Source organism: Leptodactylus fuscus, chromosome 2 (assembly GCF_031893055.1).
Source record: "Leptodactylus fuscus isolate aLepFus1 chromosome 2, aLepFus1.hap2, whole genome shotgun sequence".
Lineage (NCBI taxonomy): Eukaryota > Metazoa > Chordata > Amphibia > Anura > Leptodactylidae > Leptodactylus > Leptodactylus fuscus.
Window position 1 is genome coordinate 258,822,885 of NC_134266.1, and position 22,120 is coordinate 258,845,004.

The window sequence follows — 22,120 nt, forward strand, 5'->3', positions numbered from 1 at the left end:
TGTGTGTATTATCCCTGTACTGTGACATCACTGTGTGTATTATCTCTGTACTGTGACATCACTGTGTGTATTATCTCTGTACTGTGACATCACTGTGTGTATTATCTCTATACTGTGACATCACTGTGTGTATTATCTCTGTACTGTGACATCACTGTGTGTATTATCCCTGTACTGTGACATCACTGTGTGTATTATCTCTGTACTGTGACATCACTGTGTGTATTATCCCTGTACTGTGACATCACTGTGTGTATTATCCCTGTACTGTGACATCACTGTGTGTATTATCTCTGTACTGTGACATCACTGTGTGTATTATCCCTGTACTGTGACATCACTGTGTGTATTATCCCTGTACTGTGACATCACTGTGTGTATTATCTCTGTACTGTGACATCACTGTGTGTATTATCTCCTGTACTGTGACATCACTGTGTGTATTATCCTGTACTGTGACATCACTGTGTGTATTATCCTGTACTGTGACATCACTGTGTGTATTATCTCTGTACTGTGACATCACTGTGTGTATTATCCCTGTACTGTGACATCACTGTGTGTATTATCCTGTACTGTGACATCACTGTGTGTATTATCTCTGTACTGTGACATCACTGTGTGTATTATCTCTGTACTGTGACATCACTGTGTGTATTATCTCTATACTGTGACATCACTGTGTGTATTATCTCTGTACTGTGACATCACTGTGTGTATTATCCCTGTACTGTGACATCACTGTGTGTATTATCTCTGTACTGTGACATCACTGTGTGTATTATCCCTGTACTGTGACATCACTGTGTGTATTATCCTGTACTGTGACATCACTGTGTGTATTATCCCTGTACTGTGACATCACTGTGTGTATTATCCCTGTACTTTGACATCACTGTGTGTATTATCCCTGTACTGTGACATCACTGTGTGTATTATCCCTGTACTGTGACATCACTGTGTGTATTATCCCTGTACTGTGACATCACTGTGTGTATTATCTCTGTACTGTGACATCACTGTGTGTATTATCCTGTACTGTGACATCACTGTGTGTATTATCTCTGTACTGTGACATCACTGTGTGTATTATCCCTGTACTGTGACATCACTGTGTGTATTATCTCTGTACTGTGACATCACTGTGTGTATTATCCTGTACTGTGACATCACTGTGTGTATTATCTCTGTACTGTGACATCACTGTGTGTATTATCCCTGTACTGTGACATCACTGTGTGTATTATCCCTGTACTGTGACATCACTGTGTGTATTATCCCTGTACTGTGACATCACTGTGTGTATTATCTCTGTACTGTGACATCACTGTGTGTATTATCCCTGTACTGTGACATCACTGTGTGTATTATCCCTGTACTGTGACATCACTGTGTGTATTATCTCTGTACTGTGACATCACTGTGTGTATTATCCCTGTACTGTGACATCACTGTGTGTATTATCTCTGTACTGTGACATCACTGTGTATTATCTCTGTACTGTGACATCACTGTGTGTATTATCTCTGTACTGTGACATCACTGTGTGTATTATCTCTGTACTGTGACATCACTGTGTGTATTATCTCTGTACTGTGACATCACTGTGTGTATTATCCTGTACTGTGACATCACTGTGTGTATTATCTCTGTACTGTGACATCACTGTGTGTATTATCCCTGTACTGTGACATCACTGTGTGTATTATCCCTGTACTGTGACATCACTGTGTGTATTATCCCTGTACTGTGACATCACTGTGTGTATTATCTCTGTACTGTGACATCACTGTGTGTATTATCCCTGTACTGTGACATCACTGTGTGTATTATCCCTGTACTGTGACATCACTGTGTGTATTATCTCTGTACTGTGACATCACTGTGTGTATTATCTCTGTACTGTGACATCACTGTGTGTATTATGTCTGTACTGTGACATCACTGTGTGTATTATCCCTGTACTGTGACATCACTGTGTGTATTATCTCTGTACTGTGACATCACTGTGTGTATTATCTCTGTACTGTGACATCACTGTGTGTATTATCCCTGTACTGTGACATCACTGTGTGTATTATGTCTGTACTGTGACATCACTGTGTGTATTATCTCTGTACTGTGACATCACTGTGTGTATTATCTCTGTACTGTGACATCACTGTGTGTATTATCCCTGTACTGTGACATCACTGTGTGTATTATCCTTGTACTGTGACATCACTGTGTGTATTATCCCTGTACTGTGACATCACTGTGTGTATTATCTCTGTACTGTGACATCACTGTGTGTATTATCTCTGTACTGTGACATCACTGTGTGTATTATCTCTGTACTGTGACATCACTGTGTGTATTATCTCTGTACTGTGACATCACTGTGTGTATTATCTCTGTACTGTGACATCACTGTGTGTATTATCCCTGTACTGTGACATCACTGTGTGTATTATCTCTGTACTGTGACATCACCTGTGTGTATTATCTCTGTACTGTGACATCACTGTGTGTATTATCCCTGTACTGTGACATCACTGTGTGTATTATCTCTGTACTGTGACATCACTGTGTGTATTATCTCTGTACTGTGACATCACTGTGTGTATTATCTCTGTACTGTGACATCACTGTGTGTATTATCCTGTACTGTGACATCACTGTGTGTATTATCTCTGTACTGTGACATCACTGTGTGTATTATCCCTGTACTGTGACATCACTGTGTGTATTATCCCTGTACTGTGACATCACTGTGTGTATTATGTCTGTACTGTGACATCACTGTGTGTATTATCCCTGTACTGTGACATCACTGTGTGTATTATCTCTGTACTGTGACATCACTGTGTGTATTATCTCTGTACTGTGACATCACTGTGTGTATTATCTCTGTACTGTGACATCACTGTGTGTATTATGTCTGTACTGTGACATCACTGTGTGTATTATCCCTGTACTGTGACATCACTGTGTGTATTATCTCTGTACTGTGACATCACTGTGTGTATTATCTCTGTACTGTGACATCACTGTGTGTATTATCTCTGTACTGTGACATCACTGTGTGTATTATGTCTGTACTGTGACATCACTGTGTGTATTATCTCTGTACTGTGACATCACTGTGTGTATTATCCCTGTACTGTGACATCACTGTGTGTATTATCCCTGTACTGTGACATCACTGTGTGTATTATCTCTGTACTGTGACATCACTGTGTGTATTATCCCTGTACTGTGACATCACTGTGTGTATTATCTCTGTACTGTGACATCACTGTGTGTATTATCTCTGTACTGTGACATCACTGTGTGTATTATCCCTGTACTGTGACATCACTGTGTGTATTATCTCTGTACTGTGACATCACTGTCTGTATTATCCCTGTACTGTGACATCACTGTCTTTATTATCCCTGTACTGTGACATCACTGTGTGTATTATCCCTGTACTGTGACATCACTGTCTGTATTATCCCTGTACTGTGACATCACTGTGTGTATTATCTCTGTACTGTGACATCACTGTGTGTATTATCTCTGTACTGTGACATCACTGTGTGTATTATCTCTGTACTGTGACATCACTGTGTGTATTATCTCTGTACTGTGACATCACCGTGTGTATTATCCCTGTACTGTGACATCACTGTGTGTATTATCTCTGTACTGTGACATCACTGTGTGTATTATCTCTGTACTGTGACATCACTGTGTGTATTATCCCTGTACTGTGACATCACTGTGTGTATTATGTCTGTACTGTGACATCACTGTGTGTATTATCTCTGTACTGTGACATCACTGTGTGTATTATCCCTGTACTGTGACATCACTGTGTGTATTATCCCTGTACTGTGACATCACTGTGTGTATTATCCCTGTACTGTGACATCACTGTGTGTATTATCTCTGTACTGTGACATCACTGTCTGTATTATCCCTGTACTGTGACATCACTGTGTGTATTATCCTGTACTGTGACATCACTGTGTGTATTATCTCTGTACTGTGACATCACTGTGTGTATTATCCCTGTACTGTGACATCACTGTGTGTATTATCCCTGTACTGTGACATCACTGTGTGTATTATCTCTGTACTGTAACATCACTGTGTGTATTATCCCTGTACTGTGACATCACTGTGTGTATTATCTCTGTACTGTAACATCACTGTGTGTATTATCTCTGTACTGTGACATCACTGTGTGTATTATCTCTATACTGTGACATCACTGTGTGTATTATCTCTGTACTGTGACATCACTGTGTGTATTATCCCTGTACTGTGACATCACTGTGTGTATTATCTCTGTACTGTGACATCACTGTGTGTATTATCCCTGTACTGTGACATCACTGTGTGTATTATCCCTGTACTGTGACATCACTGTGTGTATTATCTCTGTACTGTGACATCACTGTGTGTATTATCCCTGTACTGTGACATCACTGTGTGTATTATCCCTGTACTGTGACATCACTGTGTGTATTATCCCTGTACTGTGACATCACTGTGTGTATTATCTCTGTACTGTGACATCACTGTCTGTATTATCCCTGTACTGTGACATCACTGTGTGTATTATCCTGTACTGTGACATCACTGTGTGTATTATCTCTGTACTGTGACATCACTGTGTGTATTATCCCTGTACTGTGACATCACTGTGTGTATTATCCCTGTACTGTGACATCACTGTGTGTATTATCTCTGTACTGTGACATCACTGTGTGTATTATCTCTGTACTGTGACATCACTGTGTGTATTATCTCTATACTGTGACATCACTGTGTGTATTATCTCTGTACTGTGACATCACTGTGTGTATTATCCCTGTACTGTGACATCACTGTGTGTATTATCTCTGTACTGTGACATCACTGTGTGTATTATCCCTGTACTGTGACATCACTGTGTGTATTATCCTGTACTGTGACATCACTGTGTGTATTATCTCTGTACTGTGACATCACTGTGTGTATTATCTCTATACTGTGACATCACTGTGTGTATTATCTCTGTACTGTGACATCACTGTGTGTATTATCCCTGTACTGTGACATCACTGTGTGTATTATCTCTGTACTGTGACATCACTGTGTGTATTATCCCTGTACTGTGACATCACTGTGTGTATTATCTCTGTACTGTGACATCACTGTGTGTATTATCTCTGTACTGTGACATCACTGTGTGTATTATCTCTATACTGTGACATCACTGTGTGTATTATCTCTGTACTGTGACATCACTGTGTGTATTATCCCTGTACTGTGACATCACTGTGTGTATTATCTCTGTACTGTGACATCACTGTGTGTATTATCCCTGTACTGTGACATCACTGTGTGTATTATCCTGTACTTTGACATCACTGTGTGTATTATCTCTGTACTGTGACATCACTGTGTGTATTATCTCTATACTGTGACATCACTGTGTGTATTATCTCTGTACTGTGACATCACTGTGTGTATTATCCCTGTACTGTGACATCACTGTGTGTATTATCTCTGTACTGTGACATCACTGTGTGTATTATCCCTGTACTGTGACATCACTGTGTGTATTATCCTGTACTGTGACATCACTGTGTGTATTATCCCTGTACTGTGACATCACTGTGTGTATTATCCCTGTACTTTGACATCACTGTGTGTATTATCCCTGTACTGTGACATCACTGTGTGTATTATCCCTGTACTGTGACATCACTGTGTGTATTATCCCTGTACTGTGACATCACTGTGTGTATTATCTCTGTACTGTGACATCACTGTGTGTATTATCCCTGTACTGTGACATCACTGTGTGTATTATCTCTGTACTGTGACATCACTGTGTGTATTATCCCTGTACTGTGACATCACTGTGTGTATTATCTCTGTACTGTGACATCACTGTGTGTATTATCCTGTACTGTGACATCACTGTGTGTATTATCTCTGTACTGTGACGTCACTGTGTGTATTAACCCTGTACTGTGACATCACTGTGTGTATTATCCCTGTACTGTGACATCACTGTGTGTATTATCCCTGTACTGTGACATCACTGTGTGTATTATCTCTGTACTGTGACATCACTGTGTGTATTATCCCTGTACTGTGACATCACTGTGTGTATTATCTCTGTACTGTGACATCACTGTGTGTATTATCTCTGTACTGTGACATCACTGTGTGTATTATCTCTGTACTGTGACATCACTGTGTGTATTATCTCTGTACTGTGACATCACTGTGTGTATTATCTCTGTACTGTGACATCACTGTGTGTATTATCCTGTACTGTGACATCACTGTGTGTATTATCTCTGTACTGTGACATCACTGTGTGTATTATCCCTGTACTGTGACATCACTGTGTGTATTATCCCTGCACTGTGACATCACTGTGTGTATTATCCCTGTACTGTGACATCACTGTGTGTATTATCTCTGTACTGTGACATCACTGTGTGTATTATCCCTGTACTGTGACATCACTGTGTGTATTATCCCTGTACTGTGACATCACTGTGTGTATTATCTCTGTACTGTGACATCACTGTGTGTATTATCTCTGTACTGTGACATCACTGTGTGTATTATGTCTGTACTGTGACATCACTGTGTGTATTATCTCTGTACTGTGACATCACTGTGTGTATTATCTCTGTACTGTGACATCACTGTGTGTATTATCCCTGTACTGTGACATCACTGTGTGTATTATCCCTGTACTGTGACATCACTGTGTGTATTATCTCTGTACTGTGACATCACTGTGTGTATTATCCCTGTACTGTGACATCAATGTGTGTATTATCCCTGTACTGTGACATCACTGTGTGTATTATCCCTGTACTGTGACATCACTGTGTGTATTATCCCTGTACTGTGACATCACTGTGTGTATTATCTCTGTACTGTGACATCACTGTGTGTATTATCTCTGTACTGTGACATCACTGTGTGTATTATCCCTGTACTGTGACATCACTGTGTGTATTATGTCTGTACTGTGACATCACTGTGTGTATTATCTCTGTACTGTGACATCACTGTGTGTATTATCTCTGTACTGTGACATCACTGTGTGTATTATCCCTGTACTGTGACATCACTGTGTGTATTATCCCTGTACTGTGACATCACTGTGTGTATTATCCCTGTACTGTGACATCACTGTGTGTATTATCTCTGTACTGTGACATCACTGTGTGTATTATCTCTGTACTGTGACATCACTGTGTGTATTATCTCTGTACTGTGACATCACTGTGTGTATTATGTCTGTACTGTGACATCACTGTGTGTATTATCTCTGTACTGTGACATCACTGTGTGTATTATCCCTGTACTGTGACATCACTGTGTGTATTATCTCTGTACTGTGACATCACCTGTGTGTATTATCTCTGTACTGTGACATCACTGTGTGTATTATCCCTGTACTGTGACATCACTGTGTGTATTATCTCTGTACTGTGACATCACTGTGTGTATTATCTCTGTACTGTGACATCACTGTGTGTATTATCTCTGTACTGTGACATCACTGTGTGTATTATCCTGTACTGTGACATCACTGTGTGTATTATCTCTGTACTGTGACATCACTGTGTGTATTATCCCTGTACTGTGACATCACTGTGTGTATTATGTCTGTACTGTGACATCACTGTGTGTATTATGTCTGTACTGTGACATCACTGTGTGTATTATGTCTGTACTGTGACATCACTGTGTGTATTATCTCTGTACTGTGACATCACTGTGTGTATTATCTCTGTACTGTGACATCACTGTGTGTATTATCTCTGTACTGTGACATCACTGTGTGTATTATGTCTGTACTGTGACATCACTGTGTGTATTATCCCTGTACTGTGACATCACTGTGTGTATTATCTCTGTACTGTGACATCACTGTGTGTATTATCTCTGTACTGTGACATCACTGTGTGTATTATCTCTGTACTGTGACATCACTGTGTGTATTATGTCTGTACTGTGACATCACTGTGTGTATTATCTCTGTACTGTGACATCACTGTGTGTATTATCCCTGTACTGTGACATCACTGTGTGTATTATCCCTGTACTGTGACATCACTGTGTGTATTATCTCTGTACTGTGACATCACTGTGTGTATTATCCCTGTACTGTGACATCACTGTGTGTATTATCTCTGTACTGTGACATCACTGTGTGTATTATCTCTGTACTGTGACATCACTGTGTGTATTATCCCTGTACTGTGACATCACTGTGTGTATTATCTCTGTACTGTGACATCACTGTCTGTATTATCCCTGTACTGTGACATCACTGTCTTTATTATCCCTGTACTGTGACATCACTGTGTGTATTATCCCTGTACTGTGACATCACTGTCTGTATTATCCCTGTACTGTGACATCACTGTGTGTATTATCTCTGTACTGTGACATCACTGTGTGTATTATGTCTGTACTGTGACATCACTGTGTGTATTATCTCTGTACTGTGACATCACTGTGTGTATTATCTCTGTACTGTGACATCACTGTGTGTATTATCTCTGTACTGTGACATCACTGTGTGTATTATCCCTGTACTGTGACATCACTGTGTGTATTATCCCTGTACTGTGACATCACTGTGTGTATTATCTCTGTACTGTGACATCACTGTGTGTGTTATCCTGTACTGTGACATCACTGTGTGTATTATCCCTGTACTGTGACATCACTGTGTGTATTATCCCTGTACTGTGACATCACTGTGTGTATTATCTCTGTACTGTGACATCACTGTGTGTATTATCCTGTACTGTGACATCACTGTGTGTATTATCTCTGTACTGTGACATCACTGTGTGTATTATCCCTGTACTGTGACATCACTGTGTGTATTATCCCTGTACTGTGACATCACTGTGTGTATTATCCCTGTACTGTTCATTATCTTTGTACTATGATATCACTATATCCTAAGAATCGGCCATTAGTATTTAGTCCTGATACCACTTTGCAGGGAACCTGTCATCAATACAATACAGTCCAGTCTGCAGGCAGCATGTTATAGAGCAGGAGGAGCTGAGCAGATTCATATATGATCTGGTGGGAAAAGTTTCCGTAGACCTTGTCATGTATTTATATCTTTGCTCTTCCTTTGTTTAGACTCAGTCATGTGGGCGGTCCTATCAGTGACTGACAGCTCTTCATATATAACTGTGTATACAGAAATTGGTACATTGGAGTATCTGGGTGATCGTCCCATTTATACAGCTTCGTAAGTCTTCTTTGCCATCCAATAATATAGGAAACAATTACTGTACGTAAGTGACTAGGCAGACTTGCTTTTCAGTGGCTTGGAAAAGCTGTGTGACCAACCGTTACCTGTAATGGTGCTAATAATGATGATGTAGATACAATGCTATGGAAACAAGTCATGTCTTAGTGTGTTACTAGGAGCATTTGCTATTCAGTAGCCTGGAAAAGTTGGGTGTCAAGACAGTGGCAACCTAATAATTCTTTCCCAAAAACAGCAATATAATTTTCTGGCAGGAGATGGCTCAGGACGTGATAACTCTTTGGGTTTTTTTAATGTTAGGGAGAAGATGTAGAACTATCGAAGCTGTTCTGTAATTTAATGAATTGCGATAATTAAGAACAAGTGGATTCTTTGCAGATTTCGCTTTAGCTTTGAGCTCCGCTCGTGAGACTTTTTTTTTTCCTCTTTCTTGTCATGATTATATCCAGGCGGTAGAGCTGGCGTCGCTTATACAGCTCTCTATCCAGCAACCAACATCTCCAGCATCTGCGGTCTGCTGTGTTTTCAGAAGGAAATCTGAAGGTTCCTCAAGTGTTTGCATTTCTTCAAATAAAAGATGATGCGCCTCTATGCTGCTGCATTGATCTTCTGCCACATTGCTTTTCATAGAGGAGATAATACGATGACCAATCAATATTCCATACCCTCCGCCAAGGTAAGACGGTCTGATGTCCTGTACGCCCTAGGGCAGAAATCCTAAAGGGGGTCTCTGGTGCTATAGACGTGGTTTAAGATTTATAAATGAGCGTATAAAGTTATGCATATAATATGTATTATTTATGTTGTGCTACACTTATAGATATGATTTATACTGTGCTGTATATACACTATTTATATGGTATATACACATTAGAATCAACCTAGATAGATGAAGACATCTTAAAGGGGGTCTCTGTTTTTATAGATGTGGTTTAAGGTTTATAAATGAGCACATAAAGTTTTGCATACGATATGTATTATTCATGCGGTGCTATACTTGTACATATTATATATACTGTGTTGTATATACACTATTTAGATTGTATATACAGATTATAGTCAATGGAGATAGGTGAAGACATCTTAAAGGGGGTCTCTAATTATATAGATGTGGTTTAAGGATTATTTATGAGCGTATAAAGTATTGCATACAATATGTGTAGATATCTGAAGACATCTTAAAGGAGGTCTCTGATTTTATAGATATTGTTGAATGGGTTAATATAGCTTAATATCAAGTTATATCCCTAACATATGCATGTACTACTTATACTGCACTATACTTGTACATTCGATTTATATTATGATATATAAGTTGTACACTGTTCCTATTATAGATATAAGCTAAAATCTCCACCATTGTATAGTAATTAGGGTTGAGCCGATCTTGAGATTTCAGGATCGTTTTTAAAATCCGATTTTCGATCATTTTCCAGCCGATCCCGATCATGAATTTTGCACGATCGCAATCGGATCCTATCTTTCTCGATAACCATCGCTCAACCCTAATTGTAATTCTATATATACAGTATATATATATATATATATATATCCATCACTACTATTGGCTATGGTGTATAAGGGCTGGTGAGGATGATCAGGGGAGGGCAAAAGGGGCAAATCTCCATATAAAAATCTTTGACCACAAGCCTCAATCACAGCAAGTGCTAACTACTACTAGCACCTCCTTGGCAGTGTATGGCACTGTTATTTATTGCACTGTACCATATTGTATTATTATAGCTATATAGACTTTGTGGCATATAGAGCCTTTCACTTTAGGCATATTCTTATTAATGGGGTTATGCCATAAAAATTATTTATCCCCTATCCATGCTTATCGATGGGCTGACGACCACTGAGACTCCCACAGATTTAAAAAAATGCTTTTTTTTTCACCCCTGTTGTGAATATAGTGGTGGACTCAGAACAGGCATCTCCATTCACTTCAAGGAGCCCTCTGGAAATAGCCAAATTACAGCACTCATCTATCTTTGTCTATCCCATTGAAATGAATGGAACAGGGTGCGTATTCTGCATTCACCTCTCTATTCACACCCTAGAGGTCGGACCCCCACCAACCAACAGGTCATCCCATACACTATGGTAAAGTGATAAATAAATTGGGGGTATAATCCCTTAAGGTACAATAAGAATGGGTTGTGTAAATTGTTGTGTTGCTTTTATTAGTGTTTGAACCAAATTAGTAATATTTTAGTGCCCTTTGCAAATCCTACTAATATTATAAGTGTGAAAGTTTGTGTGTTTGGATGTTTGTGAGTTTGGATGTTTGGATGTTTGTGACTTTGGATGTTTGTTCCTCAATCACGCTAAAACGCCTGGACGGATTTGCGTGCAATTTTCCACAAACATAGTTTTCCCTTAGGATTGAGTCACAGGCTACTTTTGGTGCCACTAAACAACATGGCTTCCTAGCAGGAGACTCACAAAAGCAGGACTCCTAGCCCCAGCTATAGACTCACACACACTGCCTGGCATTTCCTGCCTCAACCTGCCTGCACACTCCTTACTGTCACCTCAGGAGTAGCCCTCACTCTACTCACTCACATTTACATATAGCTTTCCACTATATAACACATCACATTGTCTGTATCACGACATACACAATACCACACATCACATTGTCTGTATCACGACATACACAATACAACACATCACATTGTCTGTATCACGACATACACAATACAGCACATCACGTTGTCTGTATCACGACATACACAATACAACACATCACATTGTCTGTATCACGACATACACAATACAACACATCACATTGTCTGTATCACGACATACACAATACCACACATCACATTGTCTGTATCACGACATACACAATACAACACATCACGTTGTCTGTATCACGACATACACAATACAACACATCACGTTGTCTGTATCACGACATACACAATACAACACATCACATTGTCTGTATCACGACATACACAATACAACACATCACATTGTCTGTATCACGATATACACAATACAACACATCACATTGTCTGTATCACGACATACACAATACAACGCATCACATTGTCTGTATCACGACATACACAATACAACACATCACATTGTCTGTATCACGACATACACAATACAACGCATCACATTGTCTGTATCACGACATACACAATACAACGCATCACATTGTCTGTATCACGACATACACAATACAACGCATCACATTGTCTGTATCACGACATACACAATACAACGCATCACATTGTCTGTATCACGACATACACAATACAACGCATCACATTGTCTGTATCACGACATACACAATACAACGCATCACATTGTCTGTATCACGACATACACAATACAACATATCACATTGTCTGTATCACGACATACACAATACAACGCATCACATTGTCTGTATCACGACATACACAATACAACACATCACATTGTCTGTATCACGACATACACAATACAACGCGTCACATTGTCTGTATCACGACATACACAAAACAACGCATCACGTTGTCTGTATCACGACATACACAATACAACATATCACATTGTCTGTATCACGACATACACAATACAACACATCACATTGTCTGTATCACGACATACACAATACAACACATCACATTATCTGTATCACGACATACACAATACAACACATCACATTGTCTGTATCACGACATACACAATACAACACATCACATTGTCTGTATCACGACATACACAATACAACGCATCACATTGTCTGTATCACGACATACACAAAACAATGCATCACATTGTCTGTATCACGACATACACAATACAACATATCACATTGTCTGTGAGCCCCCATATAGGGATCCAAATGTTCATTTTGCTACCTATCAGTATGTCTTTATAGAATAGGTGGAAATCCACGCAAACATGGGGAGAACATACAAATTCCTTGCAGATGTTGTTCCTGGTTGGATTTGAACCCAGGACTCCAGTGCTGCAAGGCTACACTGCTAACCACTGAGCCACCACGTTGCCCCTTGCAGCACTGATTTGAGATGCTTTTTGCTCAGACACGATATATGGGATGGGGCTCTCTAGGTTTGTAAACCCACTTTTAAATACCCTTTTGCCAGTGGCGTAACTAGGAATGGCGGGGCCCGTGGCGATCTTTTGACATGGCCCCCCCCCACCAGACCGACACCAAAGATCTCAACTGACTACCCCCCCCCCACATTTCTGCACACACTATAATGCCCCATAGTGTCCCTTACACACAGTATTATCCCCCATAGTGGCCCCTGCACACAGTATTATGCCCCTTAGTGGCCCCTGCACACAGTATTATCCCCTATAGTGGCCCCTGCATACAGTATTATCCCCCATAGTGGCCCCTCCACACAGTATTATCCCCCATAGTGGCTCCTGCACACAGTATTATCCCCCATAGTGGCTCCTGCAAACAGTATTATCCCCAATAGTGGCCCCTGCACACAGTATTATCCCCAATAGTGGCCCCTGCACACAGTATTATGCTCCATAGTGGCCCCTGCACACAATATTATCCCCAATAGTGGCCCCTGCACACAGTATTATCCCCAATAGTGGCCCCTGCACACAGTATTATGTCCAATAGTGGCCCCTGCACACAGTATTATCCCCCATAGTGGCCCTTGCACACAGTATTATGTCCCATAGTGGCTCCTGCACACAGTATTATCCCCCATAGTGGCCCTTGCACACAGTATTATCCCCCATAGTGGCCCCTGCACACAGTATTATGCCCCATAGTGGCCCTTGCACACAGTATTATGTCCCATAGTGGCCCCTGCACACAGTATAATGTCCCATAGTGGCCCCTGCACACAGTATTATGTCCCATAGTGGCCCCTGCACACAGTATTATCCCCCATAGTGGCCCCTGCACATAGTATTATGCCCCATAGTGGCCCTTGCACACAGTATTATCCCCAATAGTGGCCCCTGCACACAGTATTATGCCCCATAGTGGCCCTTGCACACAGTATTATGTCCCATAGTGGCCCCTGCACACAGTATTATCCCCCATAGTGGCCCCTGCACACAGTATTATGCCCCATAGTCAGGGCTGGCTCCAGGTTTTTATGGGCCCTTGGGCGACAGAGCCTCAGTGGGCCCCCTTGTAAAGGAGGTGGGGGAGTGGAGACACTGTGCGTTGCAGATGAAGCGAGTGACGTCATGCAGGAGTGTGGCGTCACCAACGCCATACCTCCCAATCTTTTAAAGAGCAGAAAGAGGGGCAAAATGTGCGGCGCTGCAAATTTAGCTCCACCCACTTTTATGTTGATTCCACCCACTCATTCATTATGTGCTCCCACACAGTATAATCCTCCTACAGTCACCTGTAAATTATATGCCCCCCCTCCATCTCTCCTCCAGTTTCATATACACCCTTCCTCTGCCCCCAGTTTCATGTCCCCCCTACATCTCTGTCCCCAGTTTCATCACTTTCTCCCCCTTCATCTGCCCACAGTTTCATGTCCCCCGTCTCTGCCCCAGTGTCATGCCGTTCCCCCCCTCCCCTTCATTTGCCCCTTCAGTTTCATTGGGCCCCCTCCATCTCTGTCCCCAGTTCCATGCCGTTCTCTCCCCACCCCCTCCATCTGCCCCAGTGTCATGCTGTTCTCCCCCCCCCTCCATCTGCCCCAGTGTCATGCTGTTCCCCCTCCACTTCATTTGCCCCCCAGTTTCTTTGGGCCCCCTCCATCTCTGTCCCCAGTTTCATGCCGTTCTCTCCCCACCCCCTTCATGTTCTCCAGTGTCATGCCGTTCCCCCCCTCCCCTTCATTTGCCCCCCAGTTTCATGGGCCCCCTTCATTATGTTTCACCTTAATATGTAATACAAAACAAACACACTCACCTTCTATCACTCACCTTCCATCGCTCCCCCGACGCTTCTCTCTCCAGTCACATACGCGATGCAGGAGCTGTGAGATCAGCTCCTGCTTAGCTACGGCCCGGCTTGCGTGTGTAGGCGTGATGCGATGATGTCATCGCGCCTACACACGCAAGCCAGGCCGGAGCTTTAAAGCAGGAGTTGATCTCGCAACTCCTGCATCGCGTATGTATTCAGCTCATCGGCGGACGGACGCCGATGAGCTGAAATTGTGACAGGCAAGTGCCGGGGGGCCCCCAGAGGCTCTGTGGGCCCCGGCACTTGCCCGACTATGCCGTGCGCTGACGCCGGCCCTGCCCATAGTGGCCCTTGCACACAGTATTATGTCCCATAGTGGCCCCTGCACACAGTATTATGCCCCATAGTGGCCCTTGCACACAGTATTATCCCCCATAGTGGCCCTTGCACATAGTATTATGCTCCACTGTGGACACCCATAAACAATTATTATACTCCGGGGTCTTTTCAGACCCCAGAGTATAATAATCGGAGACCCGGGGGAATAAAAACATAAAAAGCTACTGTTTCTTACCTGTCCCCGGCTCTTATGCTGTCGGCCTCCACTGCCGTCCTTCTTCAATGAGGTCGGACGTCACATGACCCTTATCCGAAAAGACCCCTGAGTATAATGATAGCAGCGGTAGCGGCTGTCACCGGGCCCCTAATGTCCCGGGCCCTGTGGCAGCTGCCTCCGCTGCTATGGTGGTAGTTACGCCACTGCCTGTTGCCAATTCTAAGTGATTGGAGGTGGGGTTCCCCTTTTCGAGATCTCTCTCCTTTTTAGGGCTGTTTTCACACAACAATCCATTTTGAGGGCTATAAAAAAACCTAGTCTATTTCTGTTTTGGATCCGGGTCCAATCTGTGTGTCAACCATTTTTTCCTTTTTTGTGTCTGCTAAATGGTCCTTTAGCTTATTGTCGGGGCATCGCTTCAATTCAAAGGACTTGTCCAAAAAGAATAATCTATTGAATATTGAATATATGTTCCCCTTGGTGTAAAGATGTGAGGTGTCAGATAAAGTTAGGGTCATGTAATGGTCCGATGTCATATAAAGTTAGGGTCCTATTGGAGGAGGATGTGGCTTGCAAATTCATTACACAATGAAGTTTTTATACTGGTGCCCTAAAACCATGGAAATTCAGGACATATGAAGCACACAAGTAGTCGTATGATGGAAGCCTCCCAGGTCTGGCTGTTACATCCATTAACTCAGAAGCTGGAACATTTCGATGTTTGAGGCTGAAATTAGGACATGATGCTTGTCTATTAGGAATCCTGCCATAGATGGAATACAGAAAAAGACAGATAGGTTTATATAATGTCCACAGGGTATAATAAGTCACATTGTCACCATCATCCTCACTGCACTTGTAACATCCTCAGCCTACAAGATTGAGATGTTTAGGCTCACCTCCAGGGATGGCATCCTAAAAAAAATTGGGAGAACTGTATTGCTTAAAGAGGTACACAGTCCAGTCCTATTAATGTGACCACCGCCTACTTTTGACGTTAACATTAAATAACCAATGGCAGAAGTCACGTGTCATCAGCCATCTGGGTGCACTCATCATTGTGGAAGGCACGATGGAGCAACACAAGTATGCATCTATCCTTGCGGACCATGTTCCCCCCTACATGTGAAATGTTTTTCCTCAGGATGATGGCATCTACCAGCAGGACAATGCGACGTGTCATAAAGCTCGCAGTGTAGGTGTGTGGTTCAAGGAGCACCAGGATGAGTTTACCGTACTTCCTTGGCCAGCAAATTCCTTGGACTTGAACCCAATCGAGAATCTGTGGATTCACCTCGATCGGGTTGTTCGCGCCATGGATGCTCAACTGCGTAACCTAGCGCAGCTGGACACGGCACTGGAGTCGGCATGGCTCAACATCCCAGTGACATCATCACAACATCCCCTCTCTTCCTGCACGTCTCGCCGCGGTCCGCTCTGCCAAAGGTGGCTATTCTGGATTTTGACAGGTGGTCACATTAATGTGACTGGACTGTGTAGTAAGTTGCTTGTGCAATAGTTGTGAATGTGGTCATGAAAAGATAGGTGCTGGGGTGAAACTGTTGTCTTGATCAGTTGCCAATGGATATGGCCATGATTGCAGGGACTTTCTATGGTCTGGTATTTGCCAGAAACCAGCCATGATGTACTTATTGTGGACAGGTTAGCAGACAGGGGCACTACATGTATGAGAAGATAACACAGTGACCAGAATAAGGAAATCATGGCTGGTTTTGTACCAAACTATAGAAAGTTCCTGCATTCATGGTCATATCCACTGGCAATCTATCATTTTGCTGCTGAGACACTTTTACCGTCTCACTTCTGCAGCCATAATCAGCCTCTATAGCAACACAAACTGCTACAAATTGGGATTTCCAATTATAAATGATAAATTATACTTTTATATCCTGTTGCCACTACCAATACTGTGCCTGCTTATGCCTCAGGTGCCCCATTATATCAATTAGAGATGTGAAAACCCATACCTCCCTACTGTCCCGGATTCTGCGGGACAGTCCCGGATTGTGGGCCCTGGTCGGTAGGAGCTATGTCCCGGATTCAACTCATCTGCGTCTGGAGAGGACGCAGATGAGTTAGATACAGCGGTGAACAAACCCTATCTCATAACTGTGCCCCCTATATTCTGCGGCTTCAGGAGCTGTAGGCGCGATGTGATGATGTCACTCAAATCACGCCTGCATCTCCCAGGACATGAGACTACAGACTGCGCAGAAGGGAAGGGAGGAAAGTTAAGTATCAGTGTTTTTTATGTTAAATTTGGCAGATGAAGAGGGACATTAAATTGGCGGAAGATGGAGGGGGGCATTAAAATGGAGGGTAGCTGGAGGAGGACATTACACTGAGGGCAGCATTGATGTCCCCCTCTAGTTGCCCCCAGTTTAATGTCCCCTCCAGCAGCCCCCATAGTTTAATGTCCCCCTCTACTGTAGATGCCCCCAGTTTAATATCCCTCTCCTGCTGCCCCCACGGTTTAATGTCCCCCCCACCAACTATCCCCACAGTTTAATGTTTCTCTCAAGCTGTCCCAGTTTTAAGCGGAGGAGGACATTAAACTTTGGAGCCACTGGAGAAAGACTTTATAACATTGGGTCAGTTTGAGGAGAACATTATAATGTGGGGGCAAATAATATTAGGGTGACTGTAGGGGGATTATACTTTGTGCGGAACACCAAGAAAAATGGATGGGAATGGCTGAAGTCAATTTAGAAGTGGGTGGAGCTAAATTTGCAGCGGCGCGCATTTCTGTCCTTTGAAAGTTGGCGCTTGTCCTATTACTCTTGATAAAGGGGTCCTGATCCCGAAACGTACGTTGTGTGTGCTGTGACATTAATAACGAAGATTCTCTGTACATTATCGCTGAGTGAAGCGCGGTCCTTTCTGGAGGTTTCCAGGTGAACCCTCCATGGTCCTTTTCTTGGTTATTGTTTGAAAGTTGGCAGGAATGGAAAACCGCTGAAGATTCATTTTGTTTCGGTTCAGGTGGTTTGGCCCAAAAATTCGTTTTGTCAAAAACTGGAAGTAAAATTATCATGTTTAGGTGTCTCTTCAGACCCAAGAGTAAAGTAGGTAGAGGCCCAGGGGAGGTGTAAAAAAAAAAAACCAAACAATTATACTCGCCTTCCCTCACTTCTGGGCCTCCTTGTGGCAACTGGTGATCTCTCTGGGTCCTCTTGTGGCCTCTTCAGGCCTCCTGGGTGACGTCCTGTGTCCCAGGGTCACCACTGAGGCCTGTGATTGGGGTCTCAGTGATCACATGGTGGGAGTTCATCAAAACCACTTTATTTTGCTCCAGTCTTGAGGTCCCCTCTACCAGCCGAGGACACTCCTAATTCGTTATATGGTAGCACCTCATCGTTAATAAACACTTCCTTGTGGTGCCCTTACACCTATCTACGACAGCCTTGGGTCTGCCATATACCGTATATACTCGAGTATAAGCCGACCCGAATATAAGCCGAGGCCCCTAATTTTTCCACAAAAAACTGGGAAAACTTATTGACTCGAGTATAAGCCGAGGGGGGAAATGCAGCAGCTACTGGAAAATTTCAAAAATTAAAATGGTCGGAGTTTTTGGGTGCAGTAGATGCTGGGGAAGGGGAGGGGGTGTTTTGATGGCTGTCTTCCCCTTCCCTGAGCTTGAGGACTGTTTTTTTTTCCCCCACTTGGAATGCAGCCTGGCTGAATATAGGGGATCTGCAGGGCTCCTATTAACCCCTTCCCGACAGAACAGGAGCACTGCAGATCCCCTATATTCAGTAGACCGGGCACTGTCAGACACAGGGAGACCTAATGTGTATGTGTGTCACAGTCATTTTCTACTTTTGTGTCTATTCTAGGGAAAGGAGGGATTTACAACTTTTAATTTTTTTGTTTTTTTAAAGCTTCTTTTTTCATTATTATATATCAGCTACTATTAGGTTCGGTTTCTCTCTCTCTGCGGTTTCAGGGCATTTTTTCGCCGTGCTTGTTTCATGTTGTGGGAGAACATGTTGAGCGTAGCCTTGTGTGACCTGCCCCTGACAGCTGCTCCCAGATCTGGGTTGTATTTCTTGTTAGGAAGCTTGAACATTTTCCTGCCAATTGTGTCTTTTTTGACATTTTAAATGTCCCACGATGTCGGAGAAGGTGTTTTCTGGCTTTAGTTTCTGTTTAGTTTGCACAAATGTCTCCATATAAGCAAGGTATGGCTCGGTAGGGTTAACTGTTTCAAGAAATGGACTGTTTTGGCCTCATGGAGTAAAGTAAGTTGTTGTTTTGTTTTTGTTTTTTTTTTGCCTCCCCTGTATTCTGGCAGTAAAATTATTTTACCTTTATGTTGACCTGGAGTTTGCTTTTTTCAAGACAAGTTGAAGTTTGGTCTGTATATGTTTTCATGTTTTATGGCCTTCCCTGATCATTGCTCATATGGACTGTTACAATTTTGGAAATACCAATAAGGGTATGTTCACGTGACGGAATTTGGAACAGGATTCTGCCTTAAAATCAGCCCCAAATTCTGCCTGAAACCAACCTCCATGCATTTCAATGGGAGACAGACCCATGCTTGATCTCCAGACAGATCCCGTCTGATAACTCCTATTGAAGTGAATATTAGGTAGAAAATTCCGCCTGGCAGTTGTGTAATTGGAAGTGGAATTTAATCAACTAGAAAAATTCAGCTCTAAATTCCTGAATATATGAAGGTCCCGGTGTTGGAGGACCATTGCAGTTTATGTTGTATTGAAGGAAAAACATAACGTACCATTTACCAAAATTTTTCCTGTAAAACCAGAGGAGACGTTCCCCACAGCCAAGCGATGAGGAACGCACCCCCAGTACAAGTCTATGGATGAGTATTGTTAGGGCCCGTTCCCATGATGTAACGCGGCGCTCATTCTGACACATAAACACATGTCAGAGTCAGCGCTTCAAAACAGAATCCCATTGACTTCAATGTGTAGCGCACGTAAGACGGCACTCATTGAAGTCAATGGGATTCTGTTTTGAAGCGCTGATTCTGACACCAGTCAGAATGAGCGCCGTGTTACATCGTGGGAACGGGCCCTTAGGGGGGCGCTGACACTGAGCTATAAGGAACGCCCTTCTGACAGTGGGGAGATATCAGTGCCAAAACTAACTGCACGTACATCTCCACCACCGGGGCACGTACTGGGAAAGCCGACAGCGCGCTGAATTTTGCATGTTGTTGGCTTTCTAGCGGTATATAAAACCGCATGTGCATGAGGACACAAATGGTCCTCTTTAAATAAATAGGTTTTTAACACTAAGACTAGAATATTGGTATATCTTTCTGGTTTTATATAGTATCAGCAGGCTTTAGGCTGTGTGCCTATGAAAGATTCCCATACATGTTTCACTTCTAATTGTTGGTCAATAAGCAGTAGCAGTAGTAATATTATTGTAAGAGTCCGCTGAAATAGCATTAGTAATGCAGTAGTTTTATGTTCATTTCTATCATATAAAAAGTCTCTTAGGCTGAGGCCCCACGTTGTGGAAACGCAGCTTTTTTTTGTTGCAGATTTTGTTGCGGTTTTTTGAGCCAAAGCCAGGAGTGGATTGAGCAGATGGATTGGATTTTTCAACAAAAATGTGTACATTGTATCTGTCATGTGTGAACATTCCTTAGAGGTTTTGTTCCTCCTTTAGATATTGATGATCTATCCTTTATTATAATATATGTGCAGTCACTGGCACTGGGAACCATCGTGTGAATGTAACGTAAAGGGATTCTACCATTAAAACCTCTTTTTTTGTGGATAAGACGTCGGAATAGTCTTTAGAAAGGCTATTCGTCTCTTACCTTTAGATGTGATCTCCGCCGCGCCGTTCCTTAGAAATACCGGTTTTTACCGGTATGCAAATTAGTTCTCTCACAGCGATGGGGGCGGGCCCCAGCGCTGAAAATGCGATGGGTTGTCCCCACTGCTGCTCGAGAACACAATCCTGCAACGCCTCTATCTTCGGCTGGATCCTCCCCTTCTCTGTCGTCTTCCTCCTGTGTCACCTCCGACGCCTGCGCAGTTGGCTCTGCCAGTGAGACCCCAGCAGAGCCGAGTGCAAATGCCGGCCGGCGGCCATTTTTGGGAGGCCGCTCCTGCATTCAACTATAAGATCAAGAGAGGCCTCCCAAAAATGGCCGCCGGCCGGCATGTGCAGTCGGCTCTACTAGTGTCTCACTGGCAGAGCCAACAGCGCAGGCGTCGGAGGTGACGCAGGAGGAAGACGACAGAGAAGGGGAGGATCCAGCCAAAGATAGAGGTGTCGCAGGATCGTGTTCTCGAGCAGCAGTGGGGACGCCTCCATCACATTTTTAGCAAAGGGGCCCGCCCCCATCACTGCGGAAGAACTAATTTGCATACCGTAAAAAACGGTATTTCTA

At 42.8% G+C, this 22,120-nt stretch overlaps 1 protein-coding gene across 1 annotated transcript in view; it reads left to right on the forward strand.

The window, feature by feature from the left end:
- Positions 1-9,866: 9,866 nt before the first annotated feature.
- Positions 9,867-22,120, forward strand: part of ANGPTL5 (angiopoietin like 5) — a 43,141-nt gene continuing 30,887 nt past the window's right edge. The window contains exon 1 of the mRNA XM_075266141.1: positions 9,867-9,965. Within this exon, the coding sequence (XP_075122242.1) occupies positions 9,867-9,965 (99 nt within the window). The remainder of the gene's footprint in view (positions 9,966-22,120) is intronic.